At 42.1% G+C, this 18194-nt stretch overlaps 1 protein-coding gene across 1 annotated transcript in view; it reads right to left on the bottom strand.

Annotated features, from left to right (window-relative positions):
* LOC111147693 (ARFGEF family member 3) overlaps positions 1-14679 on the bottom strand; it is a 169302-nt gene extending 154623 nt beyond the window's left edge. The window contains exons 1-2 of the mRNA XM_022503919.1: positions 14516-14679; positions 6607-6658 (exon numbers count right to left, since the gene is read on the bottom strand). Coding sequence (XP_022359627.1) covers positions 6607-6658; positions 14516-14600 — 137 coding nt within the window. The 5' untranslated portion in view covers positions 14601-14679. The remainder of the gene's footprint in view (positions 1-6606; positions 6659-14515) is intronic.
* Between the last annotated feature and the right edge of the window lie 3515 nt (positions 14680-18194).

Raw genomic sequence — 18194 nt, 5'->3', positions numbered from 1 at the left:
TGGGAAAGAGCTTGTTTCCCTGATGGTGCATGCAACTGAGGTTCCACTCAAAGCAGGGCAGAAACCAAGGTCCTTCATAAGAAACAGTCTGTGGAATCTGAAGGGGACAGAATAAAGCTTGACTTGAACGTGGTGGCCAGAGCAGCCATGAGAACTTTCTGAGAGCACCGGGAGTGCAGGGCTAGAACTCTGGTGAGATGACTGAGGCACTGGCCTTGGGCACAAAATTTTAGGGAGCATTAAAAAACTCAGTCAGCTAGATAAACAATATTTTAATGCCACATTTTTTTTGAATTCAGTATAATTAACAGGGTTATATTAGTTTCAAGTGTACAATACAGTGATTCAACAATTCCATACATGACTCTGTGCTCAACATGATAAGTGTGCTCTTGATCCCCTCACCTATTTCACCCATTCCCCCACCTCCCCTCTGGCAACCATCAGTTTGTTCTCTGTAGTTAAGGGTCTGGTTTTTTTTGTTTGTCTCTTTTCTTTTTGTTCATTTGTTCAATTTCTTAAATTCCACATGAGTACAATCATATAGTATTTGTCTTTCTCTGACTTATGTTGCTTAGCATTATACCATCTAGATCCACCCATGTTGTTGCAAATGCCAAGTTTTCATTATTTTTATGGCTGAGTAATATCCCATTGTATACATATATATCTCATCTTCTTTATCTATTCATCTACTGATGGACACTTGGGTTGCTTCCATAATTTGACTATTGTAAATAATGCTGTGATAAATTGAATAATTTAATTGCTGTGATAAACTTGAATTAGGGTTTTCATATTCTTTGTGTAAATACTCAGTAGTGGAATTACTGGATCATATGTTAATTCTACTTAATTTTTTGAGGAGCCTCCATTCTATTTTCCACAGTGGCTGCCCCCGTTTGCATTCCTGCCAATAGTGCACAAGGGTTCCTTTTTCTCCACATCCTCACCAACACTTGCCTCTTGTGTTTTTGATTTCAGCCATTCTGAAAGGTGTGAGGTGTTTTAATGCCACATTTTAAAAACTCAAAATGAATGCCAAATTCCATAATGAACGAAATACCGAACCCTGTACTTGCATGACTCCGCCTCACTCACCCCACCTGGTCCCAGTCGAAGAGGAATGAACCTCCTGGAAATTTGACAGGAAAGACAGAGTAGAAAATTCAGAGAGCCAGGCAGTTCAACTATGGCAGCAAACTGGTGGGGGCTTAAGGTCTCTGGACCTTCACATGGGGTGAAAAGCTTCCTTCTTGCAGATTTATGTAGAGCTATGTGAGGATATAGAGATCCATAGTCACCAGAATTTGGAGTTTCAAAGCCACTAGAGAAGGCAGCAGGCAAACCATTCTTGCCCAGATGCCAGCAGAGAGACTGACCACACCCAACCAAGACTAAGAAGCAGAAGAACATTGCAAAACTCCATTAGACAGGGAAGACCATTTTGGGGGAATGTGCCAGCAGGTCAAGAATGATCTAGAAAAGGCGGTGACTACATACAACAAGAGTACTGAAAGGCCCACAGAAGGCCCCTTTTCTTTTTTACAATTAGGGTTGGATATAATATAATATAATATAATATAATTTCTGAGGGAAAGATGATCAGACAGAACCAGGTATCATCATAACCAAGCCATCACAAGGACAGTGGGGCATGGAGGAGGATGGCTGATGAACCAACTTGTAGGCTGCCAAACATTCCAGAAGTTGTGGTTAAGCCCAGGTGGGCTTAAGCCAGGTGTTTCCTGCCAAGCAAGGCTGGCGACAGTTCACAAAACACAGACATCAGCCCTGAATATTCATAACAAAAACCACCACAGCCCTGAAGATTCCAGAAGTGACCAGGTTATTTTGGTTCTATCATTTGATCCCCAGACCACACGGGAAAAGCAAGGAGGTAGAGAGGGTGACAGGATAAAGTAGAAAAAACGTCTGAGAACAGAAAACATTTCCCATTAACTACTGATATTTCTCGACCAGTAGCTTCCCAGTCTTATCATCACTTGGTTGAAAACCCAGTGGCTAACAACAAATGAAGTCAACAACGCTTTGTGCTCACTTGACTAGGTCAGAGATAGTTCACCAAGTCTAAGGGAGCACCCTTAGTTGCCTTCTGCTTGTAAAACAAGTAGAATAAGGAAATGGTGACCCCAATCAAAGGAAGAGCCTGAGCTATCGATGACCTCCTTTTTGAGTCTAAGGACACTTCAACAGCCCACTCATTCACAGGTTTTCAAACCTGTGAAGACATGGAAGGACTGAAGTTTAAGAAGAAGAAGGAAAAGAGAAGCAAAGGTCATGAGGGGACAGGCTCTTCATGGAGGAAGGTAAGGACCCTTAAACTCACTGCCAAGCTCAAAAGCAAGACTTAGGGTACGAAAGACAGAATGACTTTCACATTACTACCTACTAACAAATTCAGAAATATTCCAGAGGACAGGATCCCTGGGCCTTCCTCCATCACTGACACAGGCTCCCACCGGCACTCTGCATGAATCCCTACCCCTGTTGCTACAGAGGCTCCCTTACCAATCATGAGAGTGGACGTCTACTCACTAAGAGCCTGGGGCGGAAGAGGCAATGCCTCTGACCACTCCTTATCTTCACCTAAAATGTTTTACCACGGGGTTCTCCCCTGCAGTGCTCTACGTATGACTGAGTCCAGTCACTGGAGTGATGAAAATTATTCATGTGACATCTGGACAATTTTAGTTTGGAGAAGAAGTCCACAGAGCAATCAATAGTAAAAGAAAAACAGAAGATAATGCAACCACAAGTCTCTCAAGGTTTCAGTTTTCTTCTGATCTGAGCTATCATTACTAATGCACACAACTGAGCAAAACAGTATGAGTAATTATTTATCAGAACGTTAATATAGTTAATGTAAAAAGCAATCAGTTGGTGGCAAAAGAAAACTGAAGAAAAACAGCATAGCAAAAGTATCTGAGATTTGAATTATTCCCTATTGCCCTTTCTGAAACAACAAAATATCTGTAAATAATCACTTCTAAGCGATTATCAGAAATGGAAATGGAAACTGAATACGAAATCAGGAGAACGCAAGACATAGTTAACTAATCTGGTTTCTTTCTCATGTGCTAAATAGAAGTGTAACTGAAGAAAAATAATTAAAATATAATTGAAAAAAAATAATTAATATATTCAAATTCTTTCTTGGGTATACATATTTACAGTGACTAGATCTTTTTTATTTTTATTTTTATTTTTAATTTTTTTTTTGAGCAGGTACTCAAACAATAGAAAGATGCTCTGTTAAACGCAGTGACTGGACAGAGTTAAGTACTCTCTGGGTTTCAAAGTGCCTGGCAGTGGAATCAAAGGATTAAAGCAAAACTGACTTGACAACAAAGAGACAACTCTTTATATCTTTATATAACTCATTATATCACTTCTCTTACAATAAAGGGAAATAGTAAATCAGACAAATATTGATTCAAGAGCTCGTTTTTTGTTCTAATTATGGCTTCTTCCCATACCCTAAAAGAGGCTTGAAAACTATTATGACTCATGGTCAAACTGAAACCTCCTTATATGTATACAATTCTACCATAAATACACAGTGGCCAGCACAAAACACGGTTTTCCAGTTCTGCGCGTCTTTATCCTCCTCCTTCCGAATATAAAACCTTTAGGAGCAATGCTCACATCTGCTTTGTCTCATACATAGGGTTTAGTTCTCAGCACAAAGATGTTTGGTAGACCTCGCTGCACACCGAGAACACAATACACACACACAGGATGACCTTGGCAGCTCTTTCTCGTTAGGATAAACATTCCGATTTATCTGCTAATAGTGGTGAAGATATGAAAAGACACCGATATATATTTGTCCACAGCTCCTGATCCGGCATCCTTCCCAACAGTTTGGTGACACCCCCCAGCCCCGCCCTTCTCTGGGTTGTACAAGACGGCAAGCTGGCTCTGGGGAAATCTCAAGGCCATGGGTGACAGGAAAGCTAAAATGGCATGGCTAAATGCCGACCAACCATGTTGAGGTCCCATTAACACGGCATATTCTCTAGCTCATCTTTCCACGCCCCCAACACACATACCAAGAGTTGGAAAATACCAGTTGTCTTTTGATGAATGTTCTTAACCAGCAGGTCAGGAGGCTTCTCCAGTGTCATCGCTGCCTTCTCACCCCTAACACTAGAGGCAGAACTTTCATCACAGACCCAGAACCAAAGAAGCCCAGCCGCCAGGTTCAACAACTCTCTGGATCAGGAACTCGCCTTTAAGACGCTGTTAACCAAACTTTTTTTGCTCAAACAGCCACTAAGAAAAAGTTAAAGTTCTGTTTTTCATGTATTTTAAATTGACATTTACATTTCTTCATCATAATTTTAATTAATGGAAAAGGTTATGATTCTGGCATATTGAAAGTACTACAATTTTTAATATAAAACATGTCAGGTCTTTAAATGTATTTAGTGAAATCTAAATACCACAACAGTTTGAAAACCACCTTCATCCAACAAAAAAGTTTATGAGCAAACTCTTCTTTAACAATAAAAAATGCTACATTGGTCTCTTTTCTCCTTGAGCTTATATTTCTATTCTATTTCCCCAACTTAATTTTCTCTTAATATAATATGTTTTAACTCTTGAGAGGCTTTCATTAATCTCCCTATTACTTTTCTGTATAACAAAATGTGTATAAAGTGATTTTTTAAAAATTTCCTATGTCCATACTATTTAAAAGTGTTCACTTTTCTTCTGGTTCAAGGTGTGCTTACTAACGGACCCAACTGATCCAAACAACATTAGTGAATATTTATAAGAATGTTAATGTAGTTAATATGGAAAGTATACTTTTACTTTGTCTTTTATTTTATTTTTTTCTGTTACCTTAGAATGCATTTCTAAAGAAACAGATAAGCCAAGTTTATTTTTCTCCAATTACTTCATATACCTATGGATGGAGTATTCCTTATTGCTATAATAAGGTGGGGATTTAACATCATTTCCACACCTTTTCACTTTTATGGATGTAAGCAGTAAGAATCCTTATTTACATAAAGAAGAGAATGAAGGAGACTTACCATCAAAACGTCTTTTTGTCTATTATCTTATAATTAGATTAGGTCTTCCTTCAATTTTGTTGAAAGCCAAGATGTAAAAACTAACTTACAAAAAGATGTGTGGTCTGGCCATTATATTTGGCCTCTTTACTAACACAAACACTAGTATTTTCATAGTGCTTTGTTGGTGGGATGAGACTTTTGCACCCCAGGACAACACACCACAGTAAGGTTGGGTAATAGCTGAGCCTTCCTTGGTCAAGGAGAAGAGGGACTCTAATAGGTAAGATAGAAAAGGAGATGTAGCAAAAGCAGTTTTCAGAAAGAGTATCTATAGATGATGGGAACCAGGAAACCATCTCCCTAAACCATCGACACCTTCATATGTCTTAGAAAGTCTTCATGTTCTCCTGTGTGCATGGATACCCCGCCTGGAACACGCCCCCCCCAACCCCAGGCAAGAGTGTTATTGCCAGACATTCTATCCATTTAGCTTTGTACACATAAAAGCACATTTGGTTTGATTAATACGTGAATCCCCTACAATATATCAGCTTGTAGCAGATACTATAGGAGAAGCAATAAATTTTTTAAAAACACAGAATCAGAATTCTTGTTCTTTCTACTTGTAGAGGTGGAAAACACCTAATAAATCATAATGTCCTACAGTATAGAACTTTACTCAACAAAAGACTGTTGAAGTCAATATTTTTAATAATGTCAAAAAAAATCTAGAAATCATTCAAATATTTAATAATAAGAAAATTACTGAATAAATGTTACAGCAGGCATATAATGGAAGAATATACAATATTTTAATTTGAATAACATATATTGACATTAGAAAATGTTCTTCATATTATGTGGCCTGAAAAAATAAGGAAGAAACAAACATAAATAAAATTCATACTAATTTGTAAAAATGTGTATATGTAAGGAAAAGTCTGTTAAGAAAATCTGTTAAACAGTTTCCAGTGATTATCCTTAGGTGATGTAATTATAGGCAACTTTCTTACTTGTTCTTTTCAAATGTTCCACACAGGGCATTTCTTTCATGATAAAGGAGAATGGGGAACCGTAAGGAAGGCGGGGAAACAGGCTCTCTACCTCTGGCTTGTTGAATATGGCTACAGAGTTTGTGAGAGATGGTGTCCAGTCAAGGGACCAATGGGAGTTTAAATCCATCCCACAGGGTGTAGGACTGCTTCTCCCCAGCAAGGGGTGAGGGCATTTCCTAGTCTGCAGTGGAAGATCTTGCCCAATGTTTACATTCTCTCTTAGATTCTGGACATTTTTCTCCCTGACCAATTTTATACTTCCACCTCATTCCTCAGCTGCTTTCTCTGGATTACTGATTTCACTCACTCCACAGATGCCTAGAAATCACTGTAGTCAGGTTCCCATCATGTTAACCTCATGAACTATCCCAGATCATGGATTTAAAAAAGAGCGTTCAGTCAACAAGTAAAATGCTATATGCCAGTCAGGTTATCTGGGGCTTCAGGAAGACACAGTGGGCGATTTTTACTTCCACCATATTTTACCACTCCAGTCTCCTTACCTCAGCAAGTGTGGAGGGATCTTGACAATGGTATCCACACCACCCAGGGTTTCTGCAGAAGGAAAATTACAAAGTTAAAAATAAATACGTATAGACTGAGAATCTGCAGATAAATTTCTGTTAGTTTCTTTTTTCCCTGGAAATTCCTATAATTATACATTAGTCAGTTCTCAATTATCTGCATGCAAGTCATTCATACCTAAAAACCCTCTCTTGATAGATAGCTCAAAAGACTTCCTCGGAGCAGTTAAAAAATTAGGATACATTTCCTTATAGAAACACAGAACGAATAACTAAATTTCAACCTGAACCAGAATTCCAATTTAATCTACAACTGGCTAAAATGTTATATTCTTGCAATAAAAATAGACAAAGGACAAGGGAAACAAAAGCAAAAATAAACTCTTGGGACTACATCAAACTAAAAAGCTCTTGTAGAGCAAAGGAAACAATCAGCAAAAACAAAAGGTAACCTACTGAATGGGAGAAAATATTTGCAAATCATATATCTAATAAGGGGTTAATATCTAAAATATATGAAGAACTTATACAACTCAACACCAAAAAAATAAAAAATAAATAAAAATCCACTCCAAATAATCCAATTAAAAAAGGGACAGAGGACCTGAATAGGTATTTTTCCAGAGAAGACATGCAGATGGCCAACAGACACATGAAAAGATGCTTGACATCACTCATCATCAGGAAAATGCAAATCCAAACCACTAGTAGATATTACCTGACACCTGTCAGAATGACTAAAATCAAAAAGATAAGAAATAAGTGTTGGCGAGGATGTGAGAAAAGAGAACCCTCATGCTCTATTGGTGGAAATATAAATTGGTACAGCCACTGTGGAAAACAGTATGGGTGTTCCTCAAAAAATTAAAAATAGAACTACTATAGCATCCAATAATTCCACTACTACTGGGTATTTACCTGAAGAAAAAAACCCAGTAATTCAAAAAGATATAGAACCCTTATGTTTATTGCAGCATTATTTACAATAGCCAAGAAATGAAAGCAACCTAAGCATCCCTCAATAAATGAGTGGATAAAGAAAATGGGGTACAATATATATAGTGGAATATTATTCAGTCATAAGAAAAAGAACGAAATCTCATCATTTGTGAGAGGGTAGATGGACCTCGAGTACATTATTCTAAGTGAAATAAGTCAGAGAAAGACAAATACCATATGCTTTCACTTATATATGGAATCTAAAAAACAAAACAAACAGATAAACAAAAACCAAAAATAGACTCATGAATATGTACAGAGAACAAACCGAAGATTACCAGAGGGGAGAGGTGTGGGGGATGGGTTAAATTGGAGAAGGGGATTAAGAGGTATAAACTTCTAGTAACAAAATAAATAAGTCACAGGGATGAAGAGTACAGCATAGGGGATATCGTCAATAACATTTTAAGAAATTTGCCTCGTGACAGACGGTAACTACACTTATTGTGAACATTTTGTAATGTACAGAATGGTCAAAACACTAAGTTGTACACCTGAAATATAGTTTTGCATGTCAATTAAACTTCAATTTAAAAAATAATAAATATAGAAGGGAAAGCTCTTTCTTTGAAATACTGCTTCAACACCCTCAAATAATCATTTATAATCGTGAGAGCCTCGATGTTTACAAAGCATTTTACACAACATGTCATGATGCTCACATACATTATGACATGGTAGATAAAACTTTTTTTTTTTTTAATCATCCTATAGTTAGGGATATTGAAAGGAGGCTCACCCTCAAATCTCATTAACCCAGCCTGGATGTTCACTACTTTACCATTGCTGTGGATTATTCACACTGCTCCTGCCTCCAACTGCAGAGATAATGAAACACTATTCTCTTCCCCCTCCCCCACGGCCCCCCAGCCAAAGCTGTTCTATTTCAATAGCACTAACGATTCTGTATCCAGTTCCAACATGTGTGGTTGGGGGAGGCTTCCCCACACCAACAAGTAATTCTCTTACACCAGCTGGCGGTCCTACCATTTAATTCAATTCTGACACTGTTGACTCGGAGACAGCATCAGATCCCACAGTTAAGGGCTCAGTCCTACAGGACTGCACCCCCTCTTCAGACCCCAATCCCAAATCCAGGTTGTCGTCTTGCCTTCTGACCGGCCAGCTATAGGCTGAAGGTATGAATGACCCCCCTCTTTGGGTTCAGTTAATTTGTTAGAACAGCTCACAGAACTCAGAGAAACATTTCACTTACTACAATACTGGTTTATTATAAAAGGACAAAACTCAGGAAGGAAGGGCCCAATGGAAGAGAAGCATGTGCCAAGGTATGGAGAAAAGGTGAGCTTCATGTCTCTCAGGGTGCCGGTCTCCCCATGTTTCCATGGGCTTACCAACCCAGAAGCTCTCCAAACCCCATCCTTTTGGGTTTTTTACAGAGGCTTCATTATATAGGAATGACTGATTAAATCATCAGCCATGGGAGTCTGAAGGCAATCTCCAGCTCCTCTACCTTCCCTGGAGGTCTGGGGAGGGACTGAAAATTCCAACTCTCTAAACACACGGTGGTCCTCTTAGCAACAGCCCCCACCCTTAGATTGCTTCGTTAACATGACAAAAACACTTTATGGTCCTCTTCATCTAGAAATTCAAGGATTTTAGGGGCTCTGTGCCAGAAATAAGGACAAAGACCAAATATTTATTTGTTATTAGAAATCTCAATATCACAAGTTCTGATTTGTTCCCAGTTTTTTCAGCTCAAACTGTGTTGATTCCTTTCTTCATGGCTTAGAGTCCTCAAGCCCTGTCAGTATGAGCCAGTTTCATTGGAGAAGGAGAACTATTTCTGCTGGTCTGCTAAAAGATCAGAAGGAAAAATGGATACCAGATGTATCTCCAAGACTCAGCAGTGAGAGCAGTCTAAAACATGATGAGAGGATCTCAGCCTGTTGTGGCCAATGGAGCAAAGAATGGGTGTAGGCAAGACAATCTGCAAAAGAGAAAGATGGTATCAGTAGGGTCAGGGATGCTGTGGCCGACAAGGCCAAAGGAGGAAGTGGAAAAACTGAGGTTAGTCATTAAAATGAGACAGGGTAACCCTAAAGCAAAGCCCTGAGATGCAGGTGCCGGGAGCAGATCAAAGGCCGGTCAGGTCAGTGTGGCCTCGTGGTTAGCAGGCCAGGGCCCCGGACAATACGCTGCCGCTCTCCAAGGGGAGGTGCTGACACTCAGCAACCAAATCCTGGCAGTTTTCCTCACTAGGCAGGGGGGTTTATATCCAATTCAAGAGGTTCAATAGCGCCCAACCCTACAAAGGCTAACCAAGAACCTGAAGAAAGAAAAAAGACAAAGGAAAATCGCAGAGCAGCCATACTGAGCATATCCTCGTCAAGCGGAGACGCGGAGAAGGTACCTGCACCGGGTCACCTGGGGAACCCAGGGGCGGGCTAGTGAGGGAAATGGGTGCATCACATTCTCAGCTGCTGACCTGAAGCTGTGGAGATGGGTGTGGTCAACTCCAGTGGGGCTGGGAGGAAGGGAAGAGGCCTCCGGGCTGACTTCTGAGAAACTCAAACATTTAGGCGAGGGAGAAGTGCGGGAGCTGGCAAAGGGAGCAGGGCCGCTTGGGAGGCATGATAACAGTGGGCAAGGTGTGGTCCTGGGGGCCAGAGGAAGTCGGGTGCCAGTGTGTTCCCTGCAGCTGAGAATCCCTTAGCTGGATGGGGATTCTTCACCACCAGGTGGTGGCATGATGGGAGATGGAGATAGAAAGAGGTGAGTGGAAGAGGGAGTGGAAAGCCAGGCTGTGGCCACATGCACTACAGACTTTTTGAGAAGTCAAGCTGTAAACATAACAGAAACTGGCTGGAAGGAAAAGTAGGTGGAATGGTAGAGGGAAAGCAGGGGGGATAGACTATTCTTCTTTCCCTACCTGATGTTCCAGCCCCTAGTTTTCTTTCTCCTCTCCTCCATTTCCAAATCCATTTTGAAACAAGTCTCCTGATATGTGTAAACATCACAGGTTTCTAAAATGAAGACATGGTGCCGGCCGTTCCAACGTTTCAACATTCTGTGTCATCCAGCCCAAGAGCTCACGTGCTTCCAAGATCACCAGTCTTGAAGAAAAATGCCATTGTCTCCGCTTTCCACAAGCTGTCGCCGTCCCTTATTCTATGACCTCGTCAGACCATTTCCTCACTGGCAAGAAAAATATCTAACAATCTAAGTTGCTCAAAGTAGAGGGAAGATACATATATATATATATTGCTTGTTGGTTATTATGCAGCCATTAAGAAAACCGATTTTCAGAGAAGTATCAATGAAAACACAGAAGATGCTAAAGCTAAGAAAAAACAAATGACAGTCTGCCATAGATAGTATGACCCTCTGTAGAAGGGAACTACTCCAAAATGTGATTAGCGTTCTTTCTAGGTTTTGAGATTACAGGTGATGTTAGTTTTTTTCTTTATACTGTTCAAATATTTTTCAATATTCTAAAATGAGCGTATGTAACTTTTGCAAACAGAAAAAAAAGATGAATTTCACTTAAGACCCAAACAAGTCATTAATGGGCTGATCTGTTTATAAACATCTACTTCTCTTATTGTAGGTGTGAAAACCACACAGAAGCATAAGGGACAGTCCCTCCATTCAAGAAGCACATGTCTACACTGCTGACATTTGTTGTTTGGGCTGACCAGCCATCAGAAACAGAATCCTAAATTTGTTTTGAAGAAACTATCCCTTTCTGAGTCAGGGATTTGAGTAAGCCTTGTAGCCTAGATTGAAGCCAGATAGCCCATTCTATTCCTTAGCTGGAGGACTGGTTTGGGTATACACATGACCCATTAGGACCAAGAGAGAAAAAGTGAAACCGAAGACTGGGCAGGAGTGACTGGGAGAGCTCCACTCTCTTGAGATGATCTGATGACAGGCAAGTGGGAGAGGACCCCTTTCTCCTGTGATGGCCTACATATGGCAATGACGTCTCCATCTCCTATGATGCTTTCAGTGGGAGACAACTCCTCTCTCCTGTGATGGTTTTAGTGGGAGATGACGCCTCTCTCCTGTGATATCAAGGTAACCCCTTTCCCCTATAATGGTCCAAGTGGGAAATAACCCCTTTCTCTTCAGATGGACTAAGTGTGGAAATGACTCTTCCCTCCCATGGTGGTTTTAATGGGGGTTGATCCCTCTCCCCTCAGATGGTCTATGTGGGCTGATGCTTCCTTCTCATGAGATGGTCTCAATGTGATGATTCACAAGCCCAGAAGACTCATGAGGAGTGTTTTAATCTCCCCAAAAGAGCAGAGCAAGGTCCTTGAACTGTAATTCCTGAGCCATATTCAACCCACATCTGGCTTTACAGGGGATATTTAGTGACGAGAGTGAATAAATTCCATTTTGCTCAAGTCAGCTTGAATTAGGGGTTTGTTGTTGTTATTGTTATTGTTGTTGTTGCTGTTGTTTTGGGGCAGGAGGGTTTGATCTCCTGAATACAATATTTCTCAATTATCTTTCCCCTAGAAGAATTGTCATGGCCAAATAATCCAAAGTATTAGGTGCTCTAAGGCAGTCATGAAGGCAGGGCTCTGAACCCAGGGGAGGTACAGATTTGCCTGAAGAGCCCAGGGAATGCTTCCTATGTGAGTTAGACCTTAGGAGTCTGGAAAGGGAATTCCCAGCATGAGTAAAGGCAGAGAAGCAGACAGTGCCCGGTGTGTTCACAGAAGAGCTGCAGCTCACTGTAGTTTATGAAACCCTTGGGGGTCACAGGGCAAGAAGAAACAAGAGCTGGGGTTAGATTCTAAAGAGTGTTCTAAGGAATTTACACTTTAATCTAGAAAGAAATTATGGGGTTGAAGGGGATGTGTTTTATAGTAAAAAACAAAAACAAAACCAACAACTGATGGAATGGTAGAAAATGGACTGGAGCAGAAAAGAGAGCAGGAAGCCATATAGTCTTTGTTCATGCTCTCTTCTCCCTTCACACGCCCTCCTAATACCCTCCTTACAGGGAAGAAGCATTGTACTCATCCTTCTAGCCCCGTGCTCGGTACAGGGGAGGCCTTCATAAATGTTTGCTAAATAAATAACTGAAGAGAAGAAGGAATCCACAGCTTACCCATGATTTCAAGGCAAATCTACTTTAAAAGCCCTACCAGCTCACAGCAATTTCCTCCCCACCCTACCCCTGACCCCATATTCTATGCCCTCTTCTTTGATCTGTTTTCCTGATTTACTCATCCCAACCCTCACAGTGAATGTCAGGCACTGTTACTTAACTATTTCATGTACTCTGTCTTCCCTCGGTAACTACAGAAGAACAGTCACTGGGAAAGGAATCAGAGCCACTCCTGTGGTCAGGTCGGACTCCAGGCTTGGCTCGGATACCTGCCTCACGTGTGGGCTTCTCAGATGGCTTCAAGGATCTAGACTCAGCAACACTGCAGTTTAACTTAACAATATGTTGAATATCAAAATTTAAACATTAAAAATACTCAATTATTCTTCTCCTCCCTGTTATCTCAATCTGCTTAATTTACAGCAAAATAATAATGAACATAGGAATGGCATGTTTAAAGCGCAGTCAGGCCCGGCTTTATTATGTTACTCAGCCATCTGTGACCCTTCATTAGAGGCATTTGGGAATCTAGCGCTCAATGGCTCTGCTGAATGACAATGGCAATGGAAAATTAGTACTGTGGCTTTAAGAGCCTAGCTGCTTAAGTATATCTGGTCCCTATTCCTGTAATGTAAACAATGGTCAAGTTCAGCCTACAAGATAAACTTCCATGACATATGCAGATGTCAAAGAAAAATGACGTTGCTAGGATTGTCTGTACACATACACTCAATATATGTGAATTTCAATCTTCTGAATATTAACAGAGTCACCTAAAACACCACCAGATTCTACATTTAGTGGAAAACCTGCTAATGGCACTTCTCTCTTTTCAGGTTGTACCACAGTGGTGTCATATCACGCACTGATTGCTTTCTGATTAAGACAGAAAGAGATTCAATCTTATTTTGTAATTGAATGGCAACTGAGGAATGGCACACAGGCTTGGGCCAGGCCAGGGGCCCCCAAGGCTGCCTTGGTTTCTCCTCCGCCTTTCCGTGGTTGGATCAGTGTCACCCAAAGTATGCTCTTGATCCCTCTGCATTCCCTTCCAGACAATTCTGATTGCCCAAATTCGTGCCGAATTGGAATGAATGTCTTGCAGTCTTCTTTGAGGTGGAGTTGGGCAAACCCGAGTCTGATGGGAATCACAGATGTGCTACCTGGAACTTATTTCAATACTTGCACGGCTCACAAATTTAAAATCCCACCTGTCTGAAGGGCACACCACATCAGAATTGCAGAGGTAACGCAATGCCATACGCAAGTTATGTTTCATGTACAATAACCATGGAAGCTAATACTTAACAAGCTGGCCTCTATCTGGAAAATCAAAGAAGCCATTTCTTCCTGGTCACATTCGCCAGTGTTTCGAGATCAGGGTTGATGGTTCAACTTCCCTTTTTCCCACAGGCGCTTGGAATCAGGCCCCTGGATTCGCACGGACTGGTGGTCCTGTCTAACTCGGAGATGGGTGACCATCGTCCACCTTGCTGGGAATAAGAAAAAGGGGGCCTCCTGGCGGGGAGGACCATGGTTCCCCGCTAAGGTCTGGTAGAAGACAGAGACCAGAGAAGAGGCAGATGGATGTCAACGCCCGATCCAAAATTCTCATATCCCGCATCAATTCACCGAGGCAACTCTCTCAATCGCGCGAAACGCATGCATAACAGCAGCTCAGCGGAAGCCCCACGCATCAGGGCCGGCTCAGCCCCAGCCCGCGCGGCCCTCCGGCGGCGGCGAGCAGGGGCGCGGGAGCCCGACCGGCCGGCAGGTGCCCGGCGCCCCGCGTCCCGCGCTTACCCAGGGCCCAGGTGCAGCTCTCCTTGATGGCTTTGTACTTGCTCCCGGACGCTTCCTTCTGCAGCTTCCTGAGGATCTCTTCCATCTTGACCTTCGCAGGGTCTCGGCCACCGACAGGAAGAGGAGCGCTCTTGGGAGGCCCGGCCGGGAACGCAGCCGCCTCCGCCGCCTCCGCCGCCGCCGCCACTGCTTGGCTCCGGGTGCCCTAGGCTGCCGCGGCGCTCGCCCCCAGCCGGTCCCGCGCGGCAGCTGATGAATCACGCCCGCTCCATGCCGCGGGCCACGTCAGCCCCGCCGCCCCGCCCCGCCCGCCGCCCCGCCCGCCAGGGTCAGGTGCGCTCGGCGCGCGCGGCGACGAGCCGGAGCCTGGAGGCCGGAGGCCGTGGTCCCTGACCCGGCGCCGAAGCAGGCCCCGGAGCCACAAGGCTTCGCGGGAAGCTGGAAGCGGATGTCCGGAGCTGGCTCGCCTGCCGGGCGTTGGCCCGCCGCGGCCCCAGGGAGCGTCTGGTCCGCCCGGGCAGCCGGCGGGGAGGGGCCTAGCCGCTGTCCCCCCCACTGCCCGCCCACCCGGATCCCTATCCGCGACCCCCCTGCGCGGCGCCAGGCGGGGTGGGGTCGGCACCGCCGGGTTTGCCGAGCCCCGGGCGGAGTGTGGCGGCGCGCGCTAGCATCCCGGTGTCCGGTGCTCACTGTTCAGTGCACAGCCCTTCTGGGCCACTCTCTGCGCCGGGCTCGGGCGCTACCTGTGAATAGACTGCCTCTCCCCTACCGGGTACCAACACGATCTCGCGGAGGAGGTGGGGGGATGAGGGTTCGTAGCCCCATTATACACAGGAGGAAACCAGGCCAGAGAGGCTACGTTACTTCCCATACCTACCAGAGTTAGCCTCAAAACACATTCCTAAATCCAAAACCCCCTTTTCCTTATTCTCTTGCGCTAAATTGTTATCCTCTGGAGGGAAAAAAAAGGGAGGGGGGACGCACAGGGGCCCACGCAGCTGTCTAACTTTGGTGGGGGTGGGAAAGGATGGGCAGGAGGAGCTTCCCCAGTGAAGAACACTTTGGCTGAACTTGGGAAACAGACTGTGGGTGTCCAGATACTGGAGGAAGGGAGCGATACCAGGGCCGCAGGTCCTGAAAGAGAGCGCGCGCCGTGCTTCCGGGATGGCTTTGAAGGAAAGAGGGAGAGGAAAACAGGAATCTCATTTGGCATCTCATTGTTTCCCTTTTGAGAAAACCGTGACTAGGAGCTAAGAACGGATTTTAAGCATATTCGTTTTTCTTTAAAAATGTCACTGTAGTGGTAGGGAAAAAAATTTTTGCAAAGGAGTAACTGGAACCTGGGAGAACAGTAAGAAGATTCTACAGTAATCTAGAAATAAGTTAGGCCAATAGTAGGTGGAAAGGAATAGAGGAAAATATAGCCAGAGATATTTAAGGAGTGGAAGCAGTAGGATTTACTGACTGATTGGGGTGGTTAGCGTCTGGGATGACTTCCAGGTTTCTTTTCTGGAAAAAGAGGAGGATTGTGGCCCCATCTTCCAACTTAAAGAAGAGAAGGAAAGGGTTTGCAATCTGGGGAGGATAAGAGTTCAGTTTTGAACATATTCAGGTGGAAAATGGTAATGAGAAACCCACAGGGTGTTTCACTTATGGGCAGGAACGTAGTACAGTGCTGCGTGATAGAGATGAGGATTTGAAAGCCTTCAGGTATTGAGTTATTGATTCCTGGGGTTTGGCAAAAGTTGCAGGAGGCAGTGGATGGAATGGATAGAGCAGGATGCCAGAAAGAAAACTGGGGTCCCCTTATTCTTTTTAAGAGTATTTATTATCACTTTATGATTAAAAACAAATTTACTAGAAATTTACTAGAAAAAGTAGTAATTTCAGAGATATAAAGTTCTAATAGCTTTGTAATAAAGCTCTTGCAGAGTATTAAAAAACAGATGCATTTGCACACTCTAAAAAAAATGGGCAATGATTGTGAAGTCAGTCCACAAATACAAATAACTTATATAACCTTTGAGAAATATTCAAACACCTACTTATCAAAAGAGCACAAACATTCAAGTAAAGTGTGATTTTTTAAAAAAAATCAATCAAATTGGCTAAGAGCTGGCCAACTGGACCCTATTGTGTCATGGATGCTAGTGGGAGGGTAATCCTGGAGGGATTCTAGATGTGTATAGAGCACCGATGTGGCTACGATTCAACAATCCTACTTTTAGGAATTCATCCTAAGCAAGTGATTATAGAAGTGGATAAAGATTTTTCTACAAGAATTTCAATATGTTGTTCAGTCATTTTTTAAAAATTGAAAACTATCTACATGTCCAACAGTAAAGAAATGGGCAAAAGAAAAAAATCCATGATGTATGCATCCATAAAGCAGCATATTGTATAGCCTTTAAGAATAATGTAGGAGAGGAATGTTCAGTGACATGAAAAGTGGTTGGTACTACATAGTTAAATGAAGTAAGGAAGTTGTAATATGCTATTACATACATCCATGTACTGACTGATCCCAATTTTATTATTTAAATATTTGAAGTGGAAGTACATAGGAGTTTTAAAGAAAAATACACATGCACACATAGGAAAATAAACATTTTTCTTTTTATAATTGCAAGGTGTTTTTGTTTTTGTTTTTTGTGTGTGTGATAGAAAAAAATAAATAAAAGTAGTATACAGGCAATGGGAGGACAAAGATAAATACAAATGGATCAAATGGGCATAAGAGTTTAGATAGGAAGTCTGCCCGAGAAGAGTAATGAAGGCAGAGACTGGTTGCAGTAGATTAATTAAGACCAGGTAGAAATACATGTATAAACAACTCACTCAAACTGTTGACTATGAAGGAAATTAAGAGTAAAATAATCAAAACACTTTTTTTTAAAACATCAACTCAGTAGAAAATACCCTTTGCATCACCACCCCCAGTATACCCAGAAATACATATATAGGTAGATTTAAACACTGAAACAAAAGATTTTTTTGAGTAATCTCCACGTCCAGCACGGGGCTGGAACTCACAACCCGGTATCAAGAGTCCCATGCTTCACTGAGCCAGCAGGGGTCCCTCAAACAAAGTTTTTATTGATAAAACAATCCTTGCTGCTAAATAGAATAGAGTTACTATTAAATAGGATTTGATTTCATTGTTGCAGGCATGCTTGCCTGTTCTTAAATTTGTTCCAGGCTGGAGACAGGAGGATAATGCCGCATGTGCAACCCAGGTGTTTTGTGTTTTGATGTCTATTCCTTCCCACTCTTTTCAGTTATTTTGGTTAAAAATTCTGGTTCACAGAAACACGTTGCTGTGTATGTTACTTATAACAATACACATTACTTAGCAACTGAAGTTACAAATGTCAGCAGATTCTTCTTTAATCTTAATCCAAAATGGTGATAAATTTATAATCATTCTTCAATGTATTTGAATAACAAAGCATTAATAAGTAGTTTTCCTTTTTGGGCATCAACTGTAATGTAAATACGGATTCAGGATTTTGAAAAACAAATGAATCTTTTACCCAATTTTTTTTTCTTGGCATTTCAAATTTCTTTATTGGAAATGTTTAAAGTTTGAAACAGACTTGCAATATCTCTAATGTCTTTAATTTTATTCCATTCAGAGTGTCTTCACTAATAATATTCTCTTTCTGTGTTGCAAAAGGTT

The sequence above is a fragment of the Enhydra lutris genome, unplaced genomic scaffold (assembly GCF_002288905.1).
Source record: "Enhydra lutris kenyoni isolate GAN:26980312 unplaced genomic scaffold, ASM228890v2 scaffoldscaffold17, whole genome shotgun sequence".
NCBI classification, from domain to species: Eukaryota; Metazoa; Chordata; class Mammalia; order Carnivora; family Mustelidae; genus Enhydra; species Enhydra lutris.
This window is presented reverse-complemented; position numbering and strand designations above follow the sequence as displayed.